We start from the raw sequence: 25,379 nt of genomic DNA on the forward strand, positions 1-25,379 counted from the left end.
ATTACCCATCCAACTTTTTTCTCCTGGCTGCCGCTTTTTCTTTATTCTGGCCATTCTCCTGCAGCGTCCTCAAGCAGACCCCCAACCCCCAAAAGCAGCCCACAGGCAACCAGGCAAAGCCCCCAGACACTGAAGCGGAGCCGGGTGACCACCTCGTTGGAGGCTTTGCCCACGGGAACAGTACTGAAAGACAAGAGTGGGCAGTACTGGAAGCTGGGATCCCTCCAGACGAGGGACGAACAGGGCATTCTCTATGAAGGTACACTGTGCACGTGGGGGAGGACTGGGATGCCTGGCTGTCTTGGAGCCAGAGGAAGGAGGGGAGCTCCTTTCTGAGAATGAAATGGAAACTATATCCTCGCTGCAGACCTGCCTCTAGGCAGCTTTCTCTTTGACTTGGAACAATGGGGGCCAGACAGAGTATATTAATGGAGGAGTCTGGGAGTGAGGCAACTGGGAATGGTGGGGACTGTGACCCACTGGAGAGCATGTGCCCTGTGCAAAGAGGGCACCCTTCTTCAGCTCCCCCTCCTGTTGTCGTGTGAGAGTGCAGGCCCAGTGACAAGGCAGCTGTTGATTATTCTGTCTGCCCTCAGATCATTCTATCTGCAGAAATAGGATGGACCTCCCCTACAGCGCCATATTTGGTTTGAATATTGAGATGGCATTCCCAGAGTTGGGCTGGGGCAACAAGTCCTTCTCCAGTGGGGGATCTGCACCCATCATGTAGTACTTACCAGATATGTAGACAAACGTGTAGCTGGAGTGTCAGGGGTCCCTAGGACCAACCCTGGTTCAGTGATTCGCTAGCAGGACCCACAGGCCTCCGCATATAGTAGCACTCACATGATTTATTAGAGCAAAAAGACACAGCACAGTCAGCAAAGGGGGAAGGTACGTGGGGTGAAGTCTGGGGGAGACTGCCACCAGCTTCCAGAGTCCTCTCCCCATGGAGTCACACAGGATGTGCAACAAGGTGTGACAACGTGTGACATGTTTGTGCCAGTGACACTTGTTAGAAACACAGCACCCAGGGTTTTACTGTGGGCTCGTCACATAGGTACCTTCTGCCTGACTCCAACCCAAACGCCAGATTCCCAGCAGGAAAGCAGGTGTTCAGCACGACAGTCACAGCACAGGGAGCTACTGTGGTTGCTTAGGGAAGGCTGAGCCCTCCTGAAATCCAGGCTCCCAGACACAGCCAAGGGCAGCCGGCAAGCAGGCCTTTCCAAGGAGAGCAGTCAGCCTGCTGTGTTAGTGACCCTTTTTGCATAGCTGGGTAGTAACAGAGAAAAAAATAACCTGTTTGAAAGCAGGAAGGAGCAGGTCTTGAAAGCCCGGAGTGCACTTGACCCTGGGAGAACCAGAGAACTGGAACTGCTACTCTTTACTGGGAAGTTTGGGGACGATGACTCGCCTTCCCTGTAGATTGTGACCATACTCATTTTGTCGGCCCACAGCTGAGCCCGTCTCCACCTTGGCCTGCAAGTCAAGTGCCCAGAGACAAAGATTCTCACTTAAACTAGTGAGTGTCCCTGATGGCGAGGGAGAGGGGCGCTGGGGCTCCAGCAAGTGCGCCATTGGCCTCAAGCCCCTCAGTGCTGTGGGGAAGGGGGGGAGCGCAGCCTTGGCCTGCGAGGCACAGTGGGACCTCGGGTGGGACGCCCGTCTCCCTCTGGGCCTCAGGTTCTTTCTCCCATGGGGCCCCTCAGAGGCTGTGGTCAGGTCCACCCTGAGCCCTGGCTCTGAGACTTTTTGGCTGTGGGATGTGGGCGAGCACCTCCCCTCTCAGAGCTGAGTCACCTCATCTGACTGGGAGCCAGTAACACCCACACTGGGTTTCTCCCTAGGATGCCAAGGATGGGCGCTTGTTCAATGAGCAGAACTTCTTCCAGCGGGTTGCCAAGCCTTTGCAAGGTATTCCACGGGGAAGTGGGCAAGCGGGAGAGAGCCGGGGGCAGCCTGAGCCAAACAAGTAGCTCTTCCCTGAAGGTGTGGAAAGAGGCGGAGGATGAAATTAAACGCCCAGATTGGTTCCTGTCACCTCTTGGGCCTCAGGCCCCAGAGGAGAAACAACATGGGCTGAGGCCGCTCGTACCAGCTCTTGAGAGCTGAGTATTAAATTTTCAGAAATAACCACAAGCCAGTTGTTGACCATAGCCATCATTAAAAATTAATTATATCAACTTACAATTAAATAAATTACCTTAAGAACAAGGGTAATAAATACTCAAAAATCATCACTTCCTAGTGATTTGTCTACCTTTGCTATTACCTGTTCTCTTGAGGTTGTTCACGTTCATTGCTACCTGTATGGCGAAAATGCTGTATAATGGTGTACTGCCGCGTCTCTTCCCAGCCCCACGTCCCATGATACATTCTACAATGGTAGCTTAACGGGGCCATGGTAGGAAGGGTTCACACTACGGAAATCAGCAGACATTACAATCAGAGCTGTTTTTCCCTGGACAGCCAGTTAACTTTTATCAGCACACCGCTGGATCTATACCGTCCAGCTGAGATCCTGGAAGATAGGCAGACATCCAGTGACACCAGGACCAGGCTGGACATTTCCTGGTCTTAATAGCTACACATGTGAATTCAGAAGTTAGTCTGCTATTCTTACGCTTCCGCTCACTGCAGACTCTTATATGCTTTCTTCTAAGTTCACCCTGTCACTTGTAGATACAGATTACAGGCATTCAGGGGTCAACCACGCTTACCCTGTCACCACCACCTTCGCTGTTACCCTCCCACAGAGACTGTGTCTCTGACCAGGAGACTTGGGTCTGGCCTGGGCTTGGGAGCTCTGCTTCTGGTCTAAGAACAGGCTGCTTTCCATTGAGGGCCTGGGATCAGGAGGGCCCTAACCTCTCAGGTGCCTGCTTCCCACAGTGAACAAATGGAAGAAGGTGTATGCCACCCCCCTACTGGCCATTCCCACCTGCGTAGGCTTTGGCGTTCACCAAGACAAGTACAGGTAAGTTGCTTCACTTGCCACCCAGCTCTCTGGCCCCTTTTTTCTTTCCCTGTCATGCGCCCAGGCATGGCTGGGACCCCAGAGCCATTGACCAGATAGTTGCTTCCTTCCTTTCCCTGGCTTTGAGCCGGGCTGAGCCCCCACCAGTCAGAACCCCTTTCTCCTGAGACCAGGACCTTGTAGCCACCCAGCCACAGTCCATCCTGATGACCTGTCTTCCACCACCTCTCTGGTCATTTCTCCCACCCCCTGAGTTTCTCGTGTCTTCCAGGTTCTTGGTGTTCCCCATCCTAGGGAGGAGCCTTCAGGCAGCCCTGGATGACAACCCGAAGCATGTAATATCAGTGAGGTCTGTGTTCCAGATAGCCTGCCGGCTGGTATGTACCTGAGAGTTACTGGCTACCATGCAGGGGATGGCACGCAGGGTCCTGGTTTATTAGTCTATCTGTTCATTGACGACTTCAACCTATGCCTGCCTCTGCTGACCACTGGGGCTAGCACATTGGCTGGCACAGGTGAAAACAAGGGTTACAGGGTACATCGAGCAACCTTTGGATGGTAATTTGGATATAGCAGTCAAAGTTTAAAATGCCACTAGAACCAGAGTGATGAGCGTTACCATGAGGGCCTTCAAGAGGCCATGGGAGTTGGAGGAATGGGCCCCCGCCTCAAACTGAGGGTTGTGCTTCCCGGTAGGGGTTTTTCTAAGCCAAGAGTGGGAAATGCCAAGATGTCGGGTGGAATGGGAGTGGAGATGCATGGGGAGAATATTACAGGTCAAGGGTATAGCTAGGGTGAAGGTTGGTATGGGAGACACAGCGTATGCCATTTGTTCTTCATCCAACCTTTTATTAAAAATTTACCAGGTCATGCTGAGTGTCTGACACTGTCCTAGGGGCTGGGAGTACATTGGGGGAACAGCACAGACATGGTTTTTATGTCTAGTGGGAGAGGGTGATATTAAACAGTTGCACAAATTGTGGGAACTGCTCTGAATAGAAATGTCTCCTTGCTGTGATGGAAAATAAGAGGACCCAATTTAAATTGTTGGAGGGATGGAAGTGGCAAAGGAGTGATGTGTTAGGTGAGTCCTGAAGGTCTTCATGCTCTGTGTCTACAGTGGGACATGTGGAGGGGAAAAGGGTAAGAGATGAGGTTGATGTGAAGAGGTCAGCAGGGACCAGATTACACAGGACCTTGCACACCACGCTGAGGAACTGGGCCTCTGTCCTAAGGGCACTGAGGAACCAAGGGAGGATTGGAAGCAGGCCCAGCTCTGAGTGCAGACTGGCTCTTTGGGCTGTGTGCGGATAGATGGGAGGGAGAGGGTGAGATGGAGGCCGAGTGAGGTCATTGTGAAAGAGGACAAGGCCTGAGGAGGGGTTAGACTATGGGGCCGGAGCGTTTGTGACACAAGCAGAACTCGGTAGACGGTTAAGCCTTGGAGTCGAGGGGAGCTTGGCAATGTAATCACGATGTAACCAACATCTAAGCAGTTCAGTGCATCAGGCTAGAGTTCAGAGGAAAAGTCAGGGCTAAAGTTAAAATTTTAAGTTGCTTAAGCTCTACAGGAGAAATGAGAAGACCTCTTTGATGTACTTGGATGCTGGGGGGTTTTTTTGGCAATAAGTAACCAGTATCTTCCCTTCCTGAGTTTGCAGTCAACAACAACAAAAAAAGAGGTACAAGAGATAGTTGCAAAACCAACTATTAGCTCAAATGCTGGATTTTTTACAAGCCTCATTGGAATTCACACTTAGGTGTGCTGTCAGAGTGAACTTCCTAATGCTTCACTCAATTAGGCTCACACCCCCCACATCCCTCCAGTTACAAGCAGCCCCATATGATCCCAGGCCTAACAGGACACTGGGCTTTGCATATTCATGCTGCTCATGGAGATGCTTTCTTTCTACCCCCAGCTGGATGCCCTAGAGTTCCTCCATGAGAATGAGTATGTTCATGGAAATGTGACAGCCAAGAATATCTTTGTGAATCCAGAGGACCTGAGCCAGGTAATAGCCCACCTCTGCCCACCATGGAGACTTTCTGGGGTCAAGATCTTATTATCTAGATGTTTCAAAACCTCCATTCATTTTACAATGCTTATTGCAGACAAAGAATTGCTATCACATATAAAGAGTTCCCTTGAATAAATACGAGAGATGCAACTTAGTAAAAAAAATGGACAAAGGATAGGAAAAACAGTCCTTAAAAGAGAAATCTGTAGGTTAGTTAAATATATGAATGGATGCTCAACATCCCTAATAATCATAGACATGAAAATTAAAACATTCTATTTTTCACCTTTTCAGTGGATAAAATTTAAAAGAATGATAATATCTGTTGCTAATAAAGATGTAAAGGAATAGGAATTCTTTATATACTGTTGGAAAGGTAAATCAAGCGACCCTTGCAAGGTAATTTGGATATAACAAAGTTTAAAATGTAAATATTTTTGATCCACCAGTTCCTCTTTTAGGAATGTATCCTATCCATGTATTCATTGAACTGTTAAAAGATATATTTGCAAAATGTTCCTGACAGCACTGACTATAATAGTAAAATGAGAAAACTTTAAAAATATACTCCTGGTAGGATACTGATTAAATAATATTTTTAAGTAAGTTTTAATTATTCTTTCAGTTGCAAATGAAACAAACCCAGTTTAACATGGCTTAAACAAACAAACAAAAATGCTTAAAAAGGCAGGATGGAGGGTGTAATGTATTGGTCCATAGAGTGGAAAAATCAGTTTCCAGTTATTTCAGGCATGACTTGGCTCATTTCAGGCATGGCTGAATCTAGGAACTCAAGCCCTGTCATTAAGGAGCAGGCTGTTCCATCTCTGGCTCTTCTTGTTTTCACATTGCTCGTTGCCAGGCAGATTCTCTTCCCTCATGGTAACAAAATCACTGCCAGTAAATCAGCCTTAAATCCCCTCAGCAACCCCAGTGGAAGCAGATCAGGTGAGCTTCACCTCAGTCACATGGACTGAGAGTCAGAGAGGGGTGATCCTAGGGGAAAATCCTGGAACTATATTAGAGCTGTCCAGCAAAACAGAACCAACAGAATGGTGTGTGTGTGTGTGTGTGTGTGTGTGTGTGTGTGTGTGTGTGTGTGTGTGTGTGTGTGTGTGTGTGTGTGTGTGTGTGTGTGTGTGTGTGTGTGTGTGTGTGTGTGTGTGTGTGTGTGTGTGTGTGTGTGCGCGTGTGTGTGCGCGCGCGCGCACATATACATACATACAGAGAGAGGTTTATTAAAAGAATTGTCTTGCATGATTATGGAGGCTGAGAGTCCTCGATCTGCAGTTGGCAAGCCAGAGACCCAGGAGAGCTGATGGTGTGCTTCCAGTTAGATCACAGAGGCCTGAAAACTAGGAGAGGTGATTACACTAGGTGCAAGTTCCAGTCTGAAAGCTGGTGGGTGAAGAGCCAGTATTTCAGTTCAAGTCCAAAGGCAGGAAGACTGAAGTTCCAGCTCCCTGGTCAGTCAGGACACATTCCTCTCACTCAGCCTCTCTGTTCCATGCAGGTCTTCAACTGATTGGATGAGGCCCACCCGCACTAGAGAGGACAGTCTGCTTTATTTAGTCTTCCTATATAAATGTTAACTCATTCAGAAACACCCTCACAGACACACCCATAACAACACACCCTATGCACCCTATGACCCAGTCAGGTTGACACATAAAATTAATTGTGGCAAACAGACAAGAAGACAAGGATGTAGTTCTCACATGGACAAAACCAACAGTGTCCACTACTCATAAGGCAGAATAAGATACAGACGTAAAAAGCAGATGTGGTTAACTGTGTGTGTCGAGAGGTTAAGCACTTTTTGTTTTAAACTGAGGCTCATAACAACCCTGCAAGCTGGGAACTATTGTCTTCATTTTACAAATGGGAGACATCAAAGCATGCAGAAGTTTCATACCTTGTGCAGGTCCTGTGGCCACTGAAAGGCCGAGGTGGCATGTGAACCTGATCTTATCTAGCTTCAGAATTAACTGCCCTGAACCACTAACATGAAAAAGCTGGGTGCCCAGCAGGAGGTAAAGAGTGACCCCTCTATGGGAAACTAGAGCCCCCCACCATCCACGCAGAGTTACTGACGATTTAAAAGAAAATGATTTGAAGCAACACATAAGAAACTGTTAGTGGTTCATTCTAAGCAGTGGGGTTAGGGGACAGGGGAGTGATAAGGATGGTTGGTTTGGGTTCTTTTCACTTCACACCCTTCTGTATTGTTTGGGTTTTGGTTGTTTCACATTGTTCCCGTGACTGAAATCTCTGACTCCAGGGCCCAATCTCCTAACCTCCAGACTGTGCAATTCTCCCCACATGCACACAGGTGGTCCTGGGAGGCTACGGCTTCGCCTTCCGCTATTCCCCAGGCGGCAGACACGCGGCTTACGTCGAAGGCAGCAGGAGCCCACACGAGGGAGACCTCGAGTTCATTAGCATGGACCTGCACAAGGGATGTGGTAAGAAGCTAGAGGAGGGGTTCAGGACTATGGAGACATGTTTGTCATAACAGACAGCAGATGGCCAGACGCTGGACTCACTCTCGGTAAGGGAGCCATGGTGGATTCAGAACCATGGATAGCGGCCCTGCGCATAGGGATTGTGGGACAGCCGTCTAACACCAAGGAGAGCCGGCAGCTGGGCCCACGGATGGTTCAGATTCAGAATCCGGTGTAGACTTGGAAATGTGAAAGTTACCCAGGAGTCACCCAGGAGAGGCTGCCAAGGAAGCAACTGGCTGTCCATGTCTGGAGCACAAAAGTGAAGTCTCTGGGCGGAGATGCAGATGTTGGCTGTATCTCAGGAGTTGTCAGCTGAAGCCTGGGAGAAGAATGAGAATGTCTGAGGACAGTGTACAGAATGAGAGGGGAGCAATTTGAGAAGATTCCTTGAGGAAGGCTCAGCTTCTGTTGCCCAAATTGCTCAATATCGTGGCCACCACGTGCCTACCGGCATCTTCTCATCGACTGAGCATCAGGTGGCATGTCTGGCAAGGTCAGCTCTCATTGTTCGTTGAATTTTATGTGAATTGTTGTCTATATCCTGTGATTTAGGAAACGTAAGAAAAATCAAACAGCACAGTCTCCTCTGCCCTTTCCTGCTGAGGCTGGGTTCAGTGTCCATCCTGGGCCCCCTCATCCGTTCTGGCTCCTCTGTGCCTTAGGTAATCTCACACTATAACTGTCTCCCCGCTAAACTCTCAAAGGCTTGGATCCAACCAACTCTTGCTGGGGTTTAAGAATGTGGGGTGAAGTAAGGATCATCATCATCGAAAAGACAAACAACAACAAATGTTGGCGAGGTTGCGGAGAAAGGGGAACCCTCCTACAGTGCTGGTGGGAATGTAAATTTGTTCAACCATTGTGGAAAGCAGTATGGAGGTTCCTCAAAATGCTCAAAATAGAAATACCATTTGACCCAGAGATTCCACTTCTAGGAATTTACCCTAAGAATGCAGCACTCCGTTTTGAAAAAGACAGATGCACCCCTATGTTTATCACTACACTATTTACAATAGCCAAGATATGGAAGCAACCTAAGTGTCCATCAGTAGATGAATGGATAAAGAAGATGTGGTACATATACACAGCGGAATATTACTCAGCCATAAGAAAAAAACAGATCCTACCATTTGCAACAACATGGATGGAGCTGGAGGGTATTATGCTCAGTGAAATAAGCCAGGCAGAGAAAGACAAGTACCAAATGATTTCACTCATCTGTGGAGTATAAGAACAAAGGAAAATTCAAGGAACAGAACAGCAGCAGAATCACAGAACCCAAGAATGGACTAATAGTTACCAAAGGGAAAGGGACTGGGGAGGATGGGTGGGAAGGGAGGGATAAGGGCGAGGGAAAAAGAAAGGGGGCATTACGATTAGCACGTATAATGTGGGGGGTGGGGGCACGGGGAGGGCTGCGCAACACAGAGAAGACAAGTAGTGATTTTACAGCATCTTACTACGCTGATGGACAGTGACTGAAGGGGTATGTGGGGGGGACTTGGTGAAGGGGGGAGCCTAGTAACCATAATGTTCTTCATGTAATTGTAGATTAATGATACCAAAATAAAAATAATAAAATAAAAAAGAATGTGGGGTGGGGCCTGGCACACAGGGTGAGGACACATGGAATGAACTGAGTGTGTGAACACAAGACAGTGAATGAGGGAGTGAGCTAGTGAAAGCGGGGACTGAGGGATGGCTGAGAGAGTGTGAGTGAGAGGGAAGGGACAGACGAGGCCCCACATGTTTGGATGGCTGAGTGTGACAGAAAGGATGGGGTGGACACGTCAGTGAGTGGAGTGTCGGGACTGAGCCACCACCCCCTTCCCTCCCCAACCAGGACCGTCCCGCCGCAGCGATCTCCAGACCCTGGGCTACTGTTTGCTGAAGTGGCTCTATGGGATCCTGCCGTGGACAAACTGCCTTCCCAGCACTGAGGATATCATGCAGCTGAAACAGAAGTGAGTCGGGGTCAGCAGAGCCCAGCACTGGCCTGGTGCCCCTGCAAGTGGGCCAGACGCTCAGAACCCAACAGGGAACAGAAAGGGGGAGGTGGCGTCCAGCAGGGCCAAGGCCCCTGCAGGTCTCAGCCGTGTGCTCTGTCATCCATTCCAGCAGATGAGTGTGGCCTCTGGAGCAATGCTGCCTGGAGTCAGACCCCGGCCCCAACACCACAGGGTGTCAGGTGGGCAGCTTAACCTCTGCAAGCCTCAGTATCCCCCATGAGATGGGATCTGATTAGTACCCACCTTGGGGCTACAGAAGGATTCAGGGGAGTCAGGTACACAGCACCCAACACAGCCTGCCTGTAGAGAATGTTGTTCACTGTGTGCAGGACACCATGACTCATTTATTTCTTCCCAGACACGCAAACAACCTGAGCAGTTAGGTCTGGGCCCTGCCTCAGCATCTGGCAACACAGCCACACTTCCCCTCCCTCACCTCCGCGTGTGAAACCACCAGATCTGCTAGTTCCAGGTTAAACATTCAGTACCAAGCCCAAGGGTGCAAAGGGGAGTGCTGGGGGTGTGGTTCAGCACCAAGGACAGAGGGCAGCTGGCCTCATGGGGGCTTTGCTCTTCAGCAGGGAGGACAGCAAACAGCACACAGGCAAGCTCAGCAGGTCCATGGGTTGGGATTCAAGATCCGGTGTAGACTTGGGGGATGAGAGCTGGCAGGAGGCCGTCCTGGAGATGGCTAGCTATCCACGTCTGCAGTGCAGGAATGAAGTCTAGATGGAAATTCAGACCCCAGTGGTATCTCAGTTGTCACTGGAAGCCCTGGGAGAGGGTGAGATGATCCCGAGGAAGTGTGCAAAGTGGGAAGAGGGACAACTGTTGAGTGAACAGCACCAAGTCCTTCATATTTCTCAGTTCTTAGTGCAGTGTCACTAGTTCATGTAGAGCCTCCCTCACTTCATTTCTTCTGTCAACTGTGGACACCCACCTCAAGATAGTTAATATATGTTCTGCTGATATGTTTGCTTGAGTGTATTTGTATTCTTACACTTGCATGGTGGTGGTGGTACTTATATGTGTTTGACTTGCTTAAACAGAATTTTGCTCTAATTCTCACCTGTTTCTGGCTTTTTTCACTCAACACTTTGATCTTCAACTTTTATCTGCACATTACATGTGTGTCGAGTTCACTGTTTCTGATGACTGCTTTCACATAAGTGTGGCAATCTCTGTGTCCTTGAGCAATATATGATTGATTTAATTTGCATAAATTTCATGGTGTTCTTTCTTTCAATGCTACAATTTTGAACTTAGCTACACTGTTAGTTCCCTACCTCTGAATGCTTCTAAATTTGTTTAGATATATCTGTGCCCTTGAAAAATATGTCACGTTTGATGTGTGGTTGACATAAATGGCACCATGTCCTGAAATGAATCTTATTCTCCTTCAAATTTCAGCTTACTCGTCGTTCCCGACAGCCCTTCCCTCACCCCCACTGCATCAGGCCTCTTTGCTTGTACACGCTCAGAAGAAGGGATTTTCCCCTGCCACATTGGCCTGCATGTGTTGACCTGTTCAAGGCTAACGTTTATCATATCTTGTCTGTGCCAGCACTACACCCAGTGTTTCCCAGTGTCATCCTGAGAACAACCCTGACTGAAGTCAGCGCTCTCTGAGGCACAGGGATTAGGTAATGAGCCCAAGTCACAGGTGGCACTGGAGGGGTGGCTCTTATCATTGATGGCACTTGGGTGCAGCCTTCCTCCACTCTTCAAATACCTATTTTGCACCTGCTACTCACCAGGCTGTGTTGTGGGCCCTGGGGACCCAGGAATAACTAAGACAAACATCACTGCCCTCAGGGAATCTGAAGCTTAGTTGGAGAGACAGTAAAGAGAGCAAGCATGAAACAGCAGGTCAGAGGTCATACTGGCAGGGTGTCATTAGAGACCTGAGTACTCACCAGTGAGCCTGTCAGCATGTGGGCATGCTGCTCCTTAGATTTCATGAATAGTCAGGGCAGGTCTCGTGACAGTGGTGACCGGTGAATCACCTCCAGAAGGACAGAGAGGCATGGATGTCTCACTGTATCACCACTATACCCTCACATCTCTGCTAAAGGAGGGCGAGACAGAGAGAGGCCCTCGGCTGCCAGGCTGCCATAAGCAACCTCTGCATCAAAAGCCAGTCTCAGAACCACCAGAACATGAGCCCATTTCCCTGTTTTACTGGAATTTATTTTTGCATTTATTAACTAGTTTTTTAGTAGTTTTCCATTTTTGAAATGAAACTAGGTGAAAACGAGCCTCAGAATCGGTGACACGGATCGTAGAAGCATATGGCCCAGTTGCTAAAGCATCAGGCGTGGCTGAAGTTTGAGTGGCCCCTTCGTGCGCCCCTGGTTTAGGTAGGGGTAAGGCTGAGCTGCTCTTCCAGGGTATCCCACAACGCTGTGGCTCAAAAAAGGGAGATGTTTACCTCTCTCCCACTAATAGTCCCAAAGAAGGACCGAGCATGGCAGGGCGCTTCCACCACCTTCCTACGTCACCCTCCTGCGCGTGCTGCCATGTCCCGTTGCCCTTAAAGGGCAGGACTGGAAATGACATGCACCTCTTGGTCACATGACCACCCCAAGCTGCATGGGGGCTGGGAAATGTCTCCCGACTGTGGCTGCTGACCTGGCTGATTCTGCCAGTAAAGGGGACACCAGAAACAGACCCTTCCACAATGCCACCTGTAGTCAAATCGCCAAGGGCAAAGACCACAGCAGCTCTCTCCGTCATTGTGTTGTTCGAAGTAGGGTGCTTGGCATGTTGTGGGAGCCTGTGAAATAGTTGTAGAATGAATGAATGATGAAGGAATGAATGTGTGAGCCTTCACTCACAGGCCTAGGCCTCTGTGTGGACACACAGGTTGGGCAGACATGCACCACCCTTGCAGGGCTCCTGGGCTTGGGGGAGACACACAGAGGCAGGAAGCAGATGCTGCATATATGAGGGTAGAGGCAGTCCCAGGGCACTATGGGAGCAAAGGGTAGGCACATGACCTGGCCTTGGGCCGCTGGGAGCCTCTACCCAAGAAATGCCTGCCCTGTTCTGTGGAGAGCAAAGGAGTTTCCCAGCAGGCAAGGAGAGACAAGGTTTCTAGGCAGATAGGATATTGCATACCTGCACTCTTGATTCATTCATTCATAACCTTTTCCTGTGGGCATCTGTGTGCCAGTCCCAGTGCTGGGAAGTGCTGGAGCGCCAGAAGTGAATGAGTTGCGAACACCTCCTGTCGTCAGTGAAACCATCACTGGGGCTTCGCTTTGTCAAGCCCTCCCTCCCCTGGCTTCCTCTGACTCCTAAGAACAGTACTGTCTCTCTCTCCATCTCTCTCCCACCTTCCCCTTCACAAGTGTGACAGATGCTTCACTAAGAGACTGCATTCACCAAGCTGGTAAAGAATACATAAAATTGGTCCTAGTCATCATTTTAATATCTATTTCAGCGTGAGAAACATTTCATCCCAAAGCCCCTGATCCCAACCATGACCACAGAGGGAGGATCAGGAGATGCCCCACAGGGAAATGGTGGTGGTGGTGCCCGGGTTACCTGTAGACTCCCCCAGCCCAGCCACTGGATGACTTGAGGCAGGAACCAAAAGGACCACGAGGGGGTGATATTGCCATGCACATTTGCTGTAACCCTAACCTGCCCTCCCCAGGACGTGGCCTTCTTCCATTCATTCAACAAATACTCACTGTTTAATACATTCTAGTTGATGACGGAATGAATGAATAAGACACAGTTTGATTCCCAAGGCTTTTTGGTGCACAAGGTCCCCTGCTGGGAAAGCACAGAGAGAGCTGGATTTGGTCCCTGCTCCTAAGGCTGCTGGCAGGCAGGGAGGTCCCACAGACACAGGCGGCCAACAGCGGAAGAAGTGCTGACGCAACTGACAACATACGAATGGGGCAGCCCTTCTGTGCCTTCACGCCTGAGGCTGTGCAGAAAGGGAGGACCTGGTTCTTCCTGTATATGTATCTTGACAGTTGCTGTGGGGCATCCGTGGCCCCAGGCACTCAGGAGGGATGGATCTCTTCTGTCTGGGGGAGTCAGCAGGAGGCTCCCAGGAGACTAGCCCTTGAGCCATGTCTAGCAGCAGGGAGAGAGCAGGTCAAGGTGGGGAAAGGCCGTCCAGGGCAGAGGGAGCAGTATGTGCAGAGTCTGGGGGTTGTGGATGGCTGCTTAACCTCGTTGGAGGACCAGGAGTTTGCCTGAGATGGAAGGGAGGAGGTCAGGGCAACTGAGCCGGAGGGGCTGGCAACCTTGTGCACCAGCGATTTGCCCCAAGGCTCTGGCGAGCCTGGGACAGCAGGGTCAACTCTGGGTCTATGTGGGGGGTGCACAGGAGGCTGGGGTGCAGAGAGAATGGAGGAGGCCTGAGCTGAGCCCAGAGGCATGGACAGAGCAGGGATGGGGCAGAGAGGGTCGGAGAGCTGGGGGATGGGACTTGGGGGATCCTGGTTTGTGGTGGGGAGAGGTGAGGGCAGCACCCGTGACTGGGTGTGTTAGGGAGCAGTTTGGTTCAGTGACACAAGATAGCTCAACAGAGTGAAACTGAAGTCGAGGAAGTTAAAGCAAACAGGGTTATTATATTCTGTAATAGAGTGGGCCCCACCCTGATGCCAGACAGGCCCTGAGTATTCGAGGAGAGTTCCTTTTTACAGAGGTTTCAAGGGATTTTTTGGAGGGATAGTGTCATGCAAACAAGTGTTGATTGGCAGGCTGGCAATGATGTAAGCTAATTTTTATTATATATGTTCTTTCCCAGAATTCTCCCTGATTGCCCACCAATGGGGGGCTAAAGCACAATGCAGATTTATTTTAATGACTTTATAATGAGGAAAGGTCATTTTAGGACACCCCGGGAACATGCCCAGTTGGTCTCTAGCTTATGGAATTTCTCTGTGATTTTTCACTCCTCCTGCTGGGGATTTTCTCATTGGCGGAAGCTATCTGAGTCCCGACCTCTCTGTGGTCAGCCTGACCTCTCCTCCGGCTTCTCTCTGGCTTCCTGCCTGACAGGTGGACAGTGGGTAGCTGCCTGGTGGTTCAGGCCAGAGAAGATACAGTGGGCTGGGACTCGCAGGATGGAACAAAGGAAGTGGACACATTTCGTTTTTCCTGAGTGGTCCAAGAGGAGTGTATGTGTAAATATATATATGAATAGTCCATCCTCATTATTTAGATGGTGTATTTGTACATTTGCCTATTCACAAAGTTGTATTTGTAACCCCAAAGTCAATACTCACAATGTTTTCAAGGTCATTCTCAGACACACATGGAGAGGAGAAAATTTTGAATGGCCTGATGCATATGGTCTCAGCTGAGGTCGAGCCACGGACTCTGCCTTCTCATTGCAGCTCTTGCACTACAAACAATTGTCCTTTATATGGACTGTTCAGTGCCACATTTTCCAAATTTGTGTAGACATTTTTTTTTGGTCATTTTGCTGTTTACAGCAGCCCTACGCGTAGTGCTGAGGTGCTGCCTCGGGATCCCAAGCACAGTAAGGCTGCAACACACCTTATAGAGAAAATACGTGTTAGACGAGCTCCTTCAGATACAGTTTATAGTGCTGTTAGGCAGTGTCAGTCAGTCAACCTTATGTTAAACGAGATGTCTTTAAACACAAAACACACATCAAACAAACTGTTGTACAGATCAGTTAATGAAAACCTTGTGACTGGAGGCTCACAAGAAACTAATGCTATGTTTCTCCTAAAAGCATGGTCCAGAATTTGCTAATTCAGTGTTCGTGGCAAAACTATTGACCATAACTGCTGCAAATAACAAGAATCCACTGCACATTTACCAGACATTTTGTTTTAAAAGCCTGCTCTCCCTTCCCTTAAAGGCCTTTTGCATGTACCTCTGCCCTGTCAGGTTTCTTGACAACCCGGAGGCCCTGGTGGGACAGTGCAGTCGCTGGATCAGTCCCTCAGGTATGTCCTCAAGGGGGAGGGAATGGGCGGGGCCGTGGTGGGACCCGGCGTGGTCTCTGTACACCTCCCTCTCATCGTTCTTTGAGGTTGCCAAATTGCATGTGCATAGGTGCCCATTGTAGAAAAACAGAAATCTTCCACCCCAAAATTCAGAAGTGTCTCCCAACAATAATGACACACACGCTCACACACATCCCAACAAGTCACAAGGCCGGCCCGGACTCCACCTCATGTGGGGAGAAGCAGCAAAAGGCATCGCAAAGCGGGGGAGCATACAGGGGTGGGAGGGGCTGTGGCCAGTCGCCGCAGTCTCCCACTTGCTCTGGGTGTGTAGCTAACAGATAAACAGAAAACATGCTCACATGGTTTTGTTTTACAGAGCCATTGTTTTTGCAAAACTGTTACTATTAAAAAAAAATAGGCTCACCCTACATATGTTGTAGTCAGTACTTTGCTGTTGTCAGTAATTAAGACTTAGGGCCGTTCTGCGGTGTTACTCAGAAGATGCAACCCAGCCTGTCTGAACAGCGGCACACTGTGCATGATTTGGCTAACCCGTCATTTTTAAGGCCACTCCCGATTACTGCGGATTTAGGCTCTTCTTTGTTTGGGGGTTTTGTTTTTTCAGTGTCCCTTCTGTAGAACTTCTACATTGTTCTGTAAACACAAGGCAGAAAGACAGAAATGGATAATCTGCCCCCCTCCAACTATGTAAGGGCTTATTTTTTAATTACCTGAAATCCCTGGGTTCAAATCATGGCTCTGCTGCTCAAGTCACTGTCCCTTGGGGTTCTCGCTCAAAGAAGAGCACCCGGGGAATTTACTGCCGCTGGTAGATCCTCAGCGGGTCACCAGGAGGTGGCGCTGGGGGCGGTGCCGGCACCCCTGGGGACGGAGACCAGCCCCGGGTTCTGTGGTTAGACCTGCGCGCACAGCCAGGGAACTTGCAGTGGGTGGATGAGCCCCCTCTGAACCTCAGCTTCCCCGGGCGTAAAATGGGGCCGATAATAGCCCCGCCTGCGGGGCTGTGAAACTTCCTCTGAAATTCAAGCTGCAGCGCCCATACATCAGCTTGTCTTGGCACCCAGCCTGGCGCCTTCGCTTTCATGTGCTGGGTGGCTGCTGCTGTGCAAGAACCGCTGAGTCCTGGCCCCGCAGACGCCGGCTACTCACCCCCGCCCCTGGCCCGGAAAGCCGAAAATACTTACTCTATGGCACTTCACAGCAAAAGTTTGCTGGCCCCCATTTTCCTGCGGGAGACACACTGAATAGTCACACAGGTGAAATGACACAAGCTGGGCTCCGCTTTCAGCAACACGGGGGAGGGAAGTGGCAGCAGTTTCAGTGACGCAGGACTGGCTGTAGTTGGTCCTTCCTGGTGAAACCGGGTGACGGGTACCGTGGGGTTCATGATCCCCTTCTACTGTTGCGTGTTTGATGTTCTCCCTCACAAAATGTTTTTGATCAAAGTGCCTAAGCAGTGCCAGGTACAGGGGAGGCACTGAGAAGAGGGGCACCTTGGTCAGTCAAGACCCCCCCCCGGGCATGGCCCCCAGGCTCTGAGGCCTCTCCTGTGGTGGGGCTGTTGGCCACAGAGACCCTGCAGGAGTACCTGAAGGTGGTGATGGCCCTCACGTACGAGGAGAAGCCGCCCTACGCCACGCTGAGGAGCAGGCTGGGAGCCGTGCTTCAGGATCTGCGCGTGTCCACCTACGACCCCGTGGACCTCCAGAGGGTGCTGTAGGTGGGTGCCGGTGGGAACAGTTTGAGCCCACCCCCAGCCCTGCTTCCTAGATGCCATTTGATATTTACTCCAGGGGCCAACTTCCCAGTTAGATGCTGGATTTTTCCACAGGGTTCTTGAACCTCCCAGTTCCCAGAAATTGCAAGTATCAGGCACCCAGCTCAAATTGGCTTTAGGGAACAGGGGAGTTGATTGGCTCTTGTAGCTAGAAAATTCCATGGGGAAGCTTTAGGCATGCCTGGATTTAGGGCCTGGAAAATAGCATTGAGAGGTCATCTGTCCCCGTCTTCCTCTGTCCCTTATCATCTCTCCATCCTACTGCCCCTCTACCTTTCCTTTGTCCCGCACCCCATCACCCACACCCAGAAACTCACTGGCTCTGTGCCCTGCGCCCACCTTGCCCTTTGATCTTCCAGTTTATCTTGCAGCCCCATCCTGTCAGCACAGATCGCCCCACAGTCTAGTTTATGGCAGCACCATATTCCCACGCGGGGATGGACACTCTGTGTAGCCAGTGGCCAGGCATTCACTTGGTTTCCCCAGTTTTCATGACAGACAGCACTGTGTGCCAGGCCTCACGCTGGTGTGCCGTGTGTCTGTGGATGGAGTTGTATTTTGGAAAAGTTAACTAGATTGCTGTGCACCATGGCCTTACCTGTCTGCGCTCCCGTTAGCTCCCGTACAGCTACAGTAAATCCACCTTACAGTTAAGTGTGGCAAGGCTACGTGGGCGCGCCTGCCAAGAAGCTGCCCTAAGCCCCTCCCTGCCGTGGAGTTGTGGTTTCTGTCATGGTGGCTGGCTGGAATCCAAGCCCAGTGTTTGTCTAACTCGGGTCCTCAAGTGAAGGCAGTGTTGCCTGCAGGGGGCACGTGACAGACATTTTTCTTTATCACAACCAGTGAGAGGGTGTCCCTGACACCTAGTGGTTAGAGGCCATGGTGCTGCTCCACTTTGCACAAGGAAGACACAGGCCACCCACCACAGAGAATCATCCATCCCTAATGTCACCGGTGTCGTGCTTGAAGAGGCCAGAGCCAAGTGCATAAGAGCAACGTCCACTGGGGTGGCGGCTTGTCTCCTGTCGTAGCTTCTTCCTATTGGCCCCTTGACTGCAAGTGCTTCTTCATTCCTGGGACCTTCACTCCCCATCCCAGGGCTGAAAACAGGAGATAACGTGTGTAAAGCTCTTTACAAGGTGCTGAATGCTCCCAAAAGGCCAGGTGTTTTGGGTTTTCTGTAGTGTAGGAGGCTTTCTGCCTTAACCACGGACACTCCCACCATGCAGGCATGACCTTCTCCACCCAGCTTGCCCCTCTCCTGTCCCTCCAGCTGTCCAAGTGACCTCTGGGTCCCCTCACGTGCCCAACCCCTCCCCTTTCCCTCCAGGTGTTGTCAAATCCTTTTCCCGGGACCTGGCGGTGGCCCACAGTGTAATCACTTGTCAGTCACCCACTGGTGGGGTCTCGTCTGTCTGGGTTCCCTGCATCACTGGCCTCCCTGTTTGACCAGCACAAGGGAAAGTTTCAAGCTCCAAACCTGCCAAACCCTTTCAGGATCACTGTAATTTTACTCAGTGGCAGGTTTGTCTCTTCGTTAGGAACTGAATGAGCAGATTCTATTTAAGAAGCCCTGTGGCCTTGAAGTATCTTGAAAATCATCTCACCTCTGCTTCACGGCAGCCACTTGCCTTGGCCAGCATGGCTGGTCTACTGTGTGTCCACCACACCAGCCTCCCTTCAGGTTCTAGACAAGGCCAAGCTGGATCCCACCTCAGGACCTTTGCACTTGACATTCCCATGGTCTAGAGTACTTTTCCCTTCATTTTTGCCTGGCTGGCTCCTTCTCATTATTGGCTCTCAGGCCCTGAAGCCTCCCCACATCCTCTCCTATCACATCACCTGTTTTGTGCACAGACCTGTCCCCATCTGGAGGGAAATGTGTCCATCCCTCTCCTCCACATTGTAAGCCCAGCAAAGGTTTATGTGTTCTCTTGTTCATGGTAGTATTTCCAGTCCCTAGAAAGTGCCTGTCACATAGTAGGGGCCTAAAGGCTGCTCCCTGAATGAGTAAGACACTAACAGCTATTTTTATTGTCTTCTACAATTTTCAGCTCACTGTTTGAAATAGACAGAATCAAAACGAAAGAAGAAATGTGACTCAAACCTGCTGTAGAATCACGATTAGCTTCTAGAAAGACCTCTGAATGTGCATCCCTGCCGCTTCTTCAGGCAATACTGCTTAGCTGCCTCTACAAGCATCAGGGAACCTGGCAGTTAGGGTTCCAAATAATGTGAACTCCCATCTCTCCACCATCCTGATCTTTCAGACAGCTGCTGGGGTTGTGGACAGAGAAGACCCCCAAGTCAAGGTCGGGGTTGAGCTGCCCCCCTCAGTGGGGACCCTTCCTACCTTGGGCACCACTGTGCTTTGGTAATAAATTGTTTCATTGGAGCCTGGTGAATCAAGTGTCTACAGAAAGCATTCCTTTTGGAGACATTTAGCTTCTTTTTTCCCATCTTTCTATTCCTTCGACCTTTCACCCAACTGTTCACTCTTCATTCATCCCTCCAAACTTTCATGTAGATGCCCACCCATCCCTCCATCCACCCATTCTCCCATCCACTTACCCTTCCTCTCTTCCATACCTTCACACTTCCCTTCACTCAACAAATACTCAGCAGGCAGGCATTTATTGAGTGCAGGCTGTGTGACGTGCACCGTGCTGCCGCAAGGATCCCCACCAAGGGCCTTGAATTTAGGGAGCCGACCGCCAAGTGCAAGGAGGAGGTATTAAATGAGATGGTCTCAGGGTATGCTCAGCGCTCTGGAGCAAAGGCTGGGACAGAGTAGGGAGTGCCTCTGGGGAGAGCCTGGACACAGACCGGGAGGCGGCCGTTGCAGCACCTGCCCCTCTGGGAGTATGGGTCTCGCCTGCAGCTGTGGGACAGTGGTTGGAGGAAGGGAGGGCCTGAGGCGAGAGTTCAAAGGCAGCCTGGCCGGCAGCACAGGTGAGGAATTCCAAAGAGGAGGAGATAAACGCGCCTCTTGGTCATGAGTATCTTGAGTTATCACCCACCTTACTTCCCAATGGAAAAATCAGGCCAGGCTGGGGAGAGACTTCTCGGAGACCCCCAGAGTCTTGCCAACACAGGTGAGGCAGAAGCAGTTTAGTGGACTGAGGATCATTTCCCGGTTGAAAGCAGGGTGCATGTAACCCTTTCCAGAAGGGGATATTCCTTAGAGTGAAAACCTCCTGCTCACATCCCTTTGCTCATGAGTCCACAAATAAATGGACGTCACCTGGCCTTCAGGGCCCCAAATCAGATAAGACCTTGGTCACAGTGCCCATGTCTTCCCCTCCCATAAGACCCCCTGGTCCATCAATCACCCCGAGGTCCCAGCAGGCCCTCTGTCCGCCATCCTCAGCTCTGAGCGGGCAAAGCCAGCTGGGGCCCAGTGCTGTGCGACAACAGGAGATTCGCCTGTCCAGGCAGAGCAGGGAGAGAGTGGACAACCACCCTCTGTGTCTGAACCCGCCTTTGTCTTGCCCCCAGAGCCCAGGTTCTTGACCTTGTGTGTTCTGGCAGCTCATCCCCCCCACCTCTGAAAGAGGAGGGTGTTACCCTTGGCCTTAGACAGAATCGCATGGCCCCTGGGGGTGCAGGAATGACTCCCATACCTGTTCCCAGGCCCCTCCACCCTGCCTCTGCCCCGAAATGAAATCCTGGTTCAGACTTAATCAGACATTTGTGGTGCTGGCCGTGGATTTTTTTTGCAGTTTTTTACTGGAAAACACCTCTGAGCTTTCAGTAAATGCACGTACGTGGTACAGCCCCCAGGAGGCCCCAGAGGTGGCTGGGAAGAGCAAATCATTCCCCTTGGCTTGGGAGATATTTTTCTTGTGAAAAAGTCTTGCTTCTAAGACTGTTACAAGCAAATCCCTTCTAGCTGCGATGTCAGAAACAATAGCAAATGTTTGCAGAGACTATCTTACTGATGCTAAAAAACAAAGTCCAACCGGGTGAACTTCAAAGATTTTAATGGCTCTGTTCAATGATTCATGAATTGTGCAGCATCCAGTGAAGCAAACAGAAAGGAGCTCTGATGAGCTGCACAAAATGAAAAACTATAGGCAGGAGAGAACAGAAACAAGGAAGTTCTAGGCAAAAAAGCAGGTTGGTTATTACAAAGTCGCTTTCTTTTAGGGGATGGCAGGGGTCTGTCAGGCAGATTGCCTCACTAGTGCTTGTTAGGCTGGAGAAAGGAAAAACAAGGACATGCAAACAGAACAGAGAGATGCCATAGGGGGAGAACAGACCAGACCCCAAAGTCCGTGCCGTATATGGAAAGGGGACAGCTCTCCCTGAATTCCATCCTGATGTGCCAACTAAGACCCGGATGTCAGCCTCCTCCCTCTTGGAAGGAAAAAAGTTTCTAGTTGTCTATCATGTCACCTTTAGCCAATCATACCTCTCCACACCCCCTAGGATAGCTTGCCCACTCCTCCCCCTCTGAATCCCTTATAAGCCCCCACCTCCCTGACCGGGTGTGACTTCTCTGGCCTGTGACAAGAAGGCCACAGAACCTCACCCGGGGGTATTCAAATAAATTACCTGGCCCTTTGTTGCCTCGCTTTGCCTGCTTATTTCGGCTAGAATTTATCTTACAGTGCTGACCAGGAAATTCCTGATCAACTGGTTTACAATTCCATTTCTGAGAGAGCTGAACCTGTAATTAATTAAGCGGTTGGGTGATGTGGGGCTTGGCATAAGCAACTCCTTTTTCGGGACTGTTAGCTTGCTTTTAATTAGTTGGAAGCTAATGGGAAAAAAATTACTGCCTTTGATGGTGATATTACAAATTTTGATGGATGCTTGTGAAAGGTGTAGACCATGTTTATTTGGAGTGGAAGTGCAGGATGAATGATTCTAAGGAAGGCTCTGGCCGCCTGGCCCATTACATAATGTTGCACAAATAGCCTTGGAGGGCATTTCTGTCGACACTGAAGTCATTGTCTGGAAACTGTTTTCTCACTTAGCCTTTATATTGTTTGAGCTGAGTGATGAAAGGATTTTTATAATTTGTTGCCATTCTGTATTCTTCAGCTCCCTCTCTGATTCAAACCCCCTTTGTTAGCTCTCTCTAACAAATGAAGTCCAGAAATCCTCAGTATATTTACTCGAAGCACTCAAAGTATATTTTAGTTCTGAAGAAAAAGCTCTCGATGGGTGTACTTAACTCCTTCCAGGTTCCTGGACCGATTCTAATGTGTGTGGGTATTGGGGGCGGGGAAGTTGTCCCCCACACAGCACCAAGCAATTCTCAAACACCAGCAGGGTGTCGGAGAACTCAACTCAATCCCGATGCACAGCACCAGATCCCCAGGTTCAGGGCTCCGTCCTACAAGACTGCCCTCCACCCCCCAACTCCAGATGCCAGTTGTGTTGGCAGGAAAATAGAGACGAGCGGGGTGGAAAGAAAAAAAGGCCAGTAGGCCCACTAGAAGGGACTCAAAAGAGTTGACCAGTTAAAAATAAAAAGCAACTTGGCCTGGAAGTTTGAATACTCCCCAGATAAGAAAAAGTATCTCAGCATAGCCTATGTCTTCACTGTGTCAATTAGCACATACCATTGTAAGATTTACTTTAGCACCTGCTTATGCAGGAAAAATTCTATCTTAAAGCTAAGATTGCCTTTTAATCAAACGGACAGTGGCTCAGCCCACCTTGGAGACAGGGCAGACAGACTTGACTGATATGCTTCCAGACAGAAGCTGATATCCTGGAAAGGAATCAATGCAGTAAATTTCTTGTGATAAGAAACTTAATGTCTTATCAAAGATGAACATTCTGGGACCATTTGGCAGGTCCGCACCTGGCCCTTTGTCACTTCCCTGAAAATCCTCATCCTATAAAACCCCAGACCCTAAATCTTTCGGTGCGCTCCTCTCTCTGAGGTTGCCCGCAGTTTCTAAGGACGTAACCTTAAACTTTTCCCAATCTTTCAGCGTGCCTCTCTGAAGTAGCCCACACTCCGCTTTCCCTGAGTGTGCACTTTCTTTCTTTAAATAAAACTTAAACCTTTGAAGGCCCACTTGACTTCTGGAGGGACTGGAGACAGAGTAACTGAGGCCAGCCGCCCAGGTGCTCTCTGCCTGTGTGACTGACCCCGTATTCATTTCCTGGGGTTGCCACTATTGCCATAACAGAGCCACACACTGGGTGGCACAAAACAACAGAAATGTGTCGTCTCCCAGTTCTGGAGGCTGGAGTCAGAGACCGAGGTGTCGGCAGAGTTCGTTCCTTTTGAGGCCCGGAGGGAGAGAATCTGTTCCCAGCTCCCTGGCTCGTCAGTGACATCATCACGTCATCTTCCTTCAGTACGTGTCTGTCTCTGTATCCAAATGTCCTTTCTTTATAAGGACACAGGTCCTACTGGATCAAGGCCCAACATAATGACCTCACCTTAACTTAGTCAACTGCAAAGACCTTATTTCCAAATAAGGTCACCTTCGCAGGTATTGGGAGCTGTTCAACCCATCACAGGCCCCCACTGAGAGGAAACCCTAGACACCAGGGCCCAGGTGAGCGTCCTTGGTTGGGAGCACTCCCTTTGTGTGGCCACACGGTGTTGCTTGGTTTATTAGCCATTTTGGGGCTGCCATAAAATACCACAGGCTGGGGCGCTTAAGCAGAAGTTTATTTTCTCACAGTTCTGGAAACTACAAGTCCAAGATCAAGATGCCGACCAGGTGAGGGCCTGCTTCCTGAATTTCAGAGGACCATCCTCTTCCCACCGTGTCCCATGTGACAGAGGGAGAAACCTCTGGTGTTCCTTCTTATAAGGGCACTAATCCTATAGCATCAGGACCCAGCCCTCTGGCCCTATTTAACTTAATTACCTCCTTGTCCCTGGCTCCAAATACAGTCACACTGGGAGTTAGGGCTTCAGCATGAATCTGGGGGGCACACAGTTCAGTCCACAGCAGTGGGAGAAGTAAGTGCCATCCACATAACCCCAGTGGGAGAGACACCTGGAAGCTCGTGCCTGGTCCCTGGGCACCTTTTCCCTGTGAAGGTTTTAATCTGTATCCTTTTGCTATAATGAACCGTGAATGTAACAGTTTCTGAGTTCCTTCCAGTGAGTCATTTATTGCCTTGCCGATGGGTTTAGCCTCAGGCAAGTTCACCATGGATTCAATGAGACCAAAGAAAGGACAGTGGAACATTCTTGGGGTGAAAGGGTTATACCCAACTTTATTCCCATGGTGGCAGGTCCATCACTAGAATCCCATCCACTCAGAGCGAGTCTGCATGCAGCAAGCCCATCTCTGCCTCTGGGCCTCTCTGCCTCTGCAACCATCTCAGGCTCTGTCCTCGGCGCTGCCACCACTCCAGCCTCTGCTCTGCTGCAGCCACAGCAGCCCTGCCACCGTGTTGCCCAGAGCACTGGGCGGAGCTCTTTATATAGAGCCAATAATGACATATTGCCCACACGTGCGTAGCAAGCTAGCCAACCAGGGCCAGGTGAGAATCCTGGTCACAGGAACCTTCACTTTATCCACAGTCATCAAACCTCAAAGTGGTCTTGGGGGACTCCAGAACAGACTGTTGCCCTCCTCAGGCTGTGGAGCAGAAAGCCACTGTTTCCCTCTCTTGGGAGATGGCGCCCACCTGCCTGGTTCTGTCAATTCTACAGACCAGGGCGCAGCAATCTTGGTATAACCATGGTATTCCACCTGCAGTGGGCCCAGGGTGTCTAGGTGGGGAAGTTGGTGACCAGGAAAATTGCTGACTTTATCACAAATATATGAAAGGAAATGGGATACACACAGCCAGAATCCACACGGAGAAAGTACCAGTTCCTATTAATCTGTACCCAGTTCCTACTTTACTTCTCAACCATTTGTCTTCCAAAAATGAGCTGACACCACTTTTAACTAGATGGCCCAGGTGGACACCACAGGACACCATACAGCATTTGCATAGCATGTTCTCCAACCCGTGGATGTCCACCCAAGGTCACTGCATCTCCTGCTCATCCTGCTTCTGCAGCTGCAGAAGGGCCTCAGGAGCAGGCTCTGTGCAGAGGGGACACTGGGACCTCTGTATCTGACTCAGTCACTCTGCTTTGCCTTGGTTTGAGTCAGTGTAGGGAAAATGGAAGTTCCTATGG

The 25,379-nt window shown here is 50.1% G+C and overlaps 2 protein-coding genes across 14 annotated transcripts in view; one reads left to right on the top strand and one right to left on the bottom strand.

The window, feature by feature from the left end:
• VRK3 (VRK serine/threonine kinase 3) overlaps positions 1-19,655 on the top strand; it is a 32,635-nt gene extending 12,980 nt beyond the window's left edge. For 6 of the 13 annotated variants that reach the window (XM_057493277.1, XM_036885978.2, XM_057493273.1 and 3 more), the window contains 11 exons: positions 65-259; positions 1,461-1,525; positions 1,851-1,917; positions 2,896-2,980; positions 3,252-3,357; positions 4,900-4,992; positions 7,331-7,463; positions 9,349-9,469; positions 15,401-15,459; positions 17,016-17,203; positions 19,315-19,655. In XM_057493277.1, coding sequence (XP_057349260.1) covers positions 65-259; positions 1,461-1,525; positions 1,851-1,917; positions 2,896-2,980; positions 3,252-3,357; positions 4,900-4,992; positions 7,331-7,463; positions 9,349-9,469; positions 15,401-15,459; positions 17,016-17,203 — 1,112 coding nt within the window. In that variant the 3' untranslated portion in view covers positions 19,315-19,655. The other 7 variants (XM_036885980.2, XM_036885985.2, XM_036885979.2 and 4 more) reach the window with 6 other exon arrangements.
• Positions 1-25,379, bottom strand: part of ATF5 (activating transcription factor 5) — a 73,215-nt gene that overhangs the window by 39,111 nt on the left and 8,725 nt on the right. The gene's annotated exons all lie outside the window — the stretch shown is intronic.

This window comes from Manis pentadactyla, chromosome 15 (assembly GCF_030020395.1).
Source record: "Manis pentadactyla isolate mManPen7 chromosome 15, mManPen7.hap1, whole genome shotgun sequence".
Classification (NCBI taxonomy): domain Eukaryota; kingdom Metazoa; phylum Chordata; class Mammalia; order Pholidota; family Manidae; genus Manis; species Manis pentadactyla.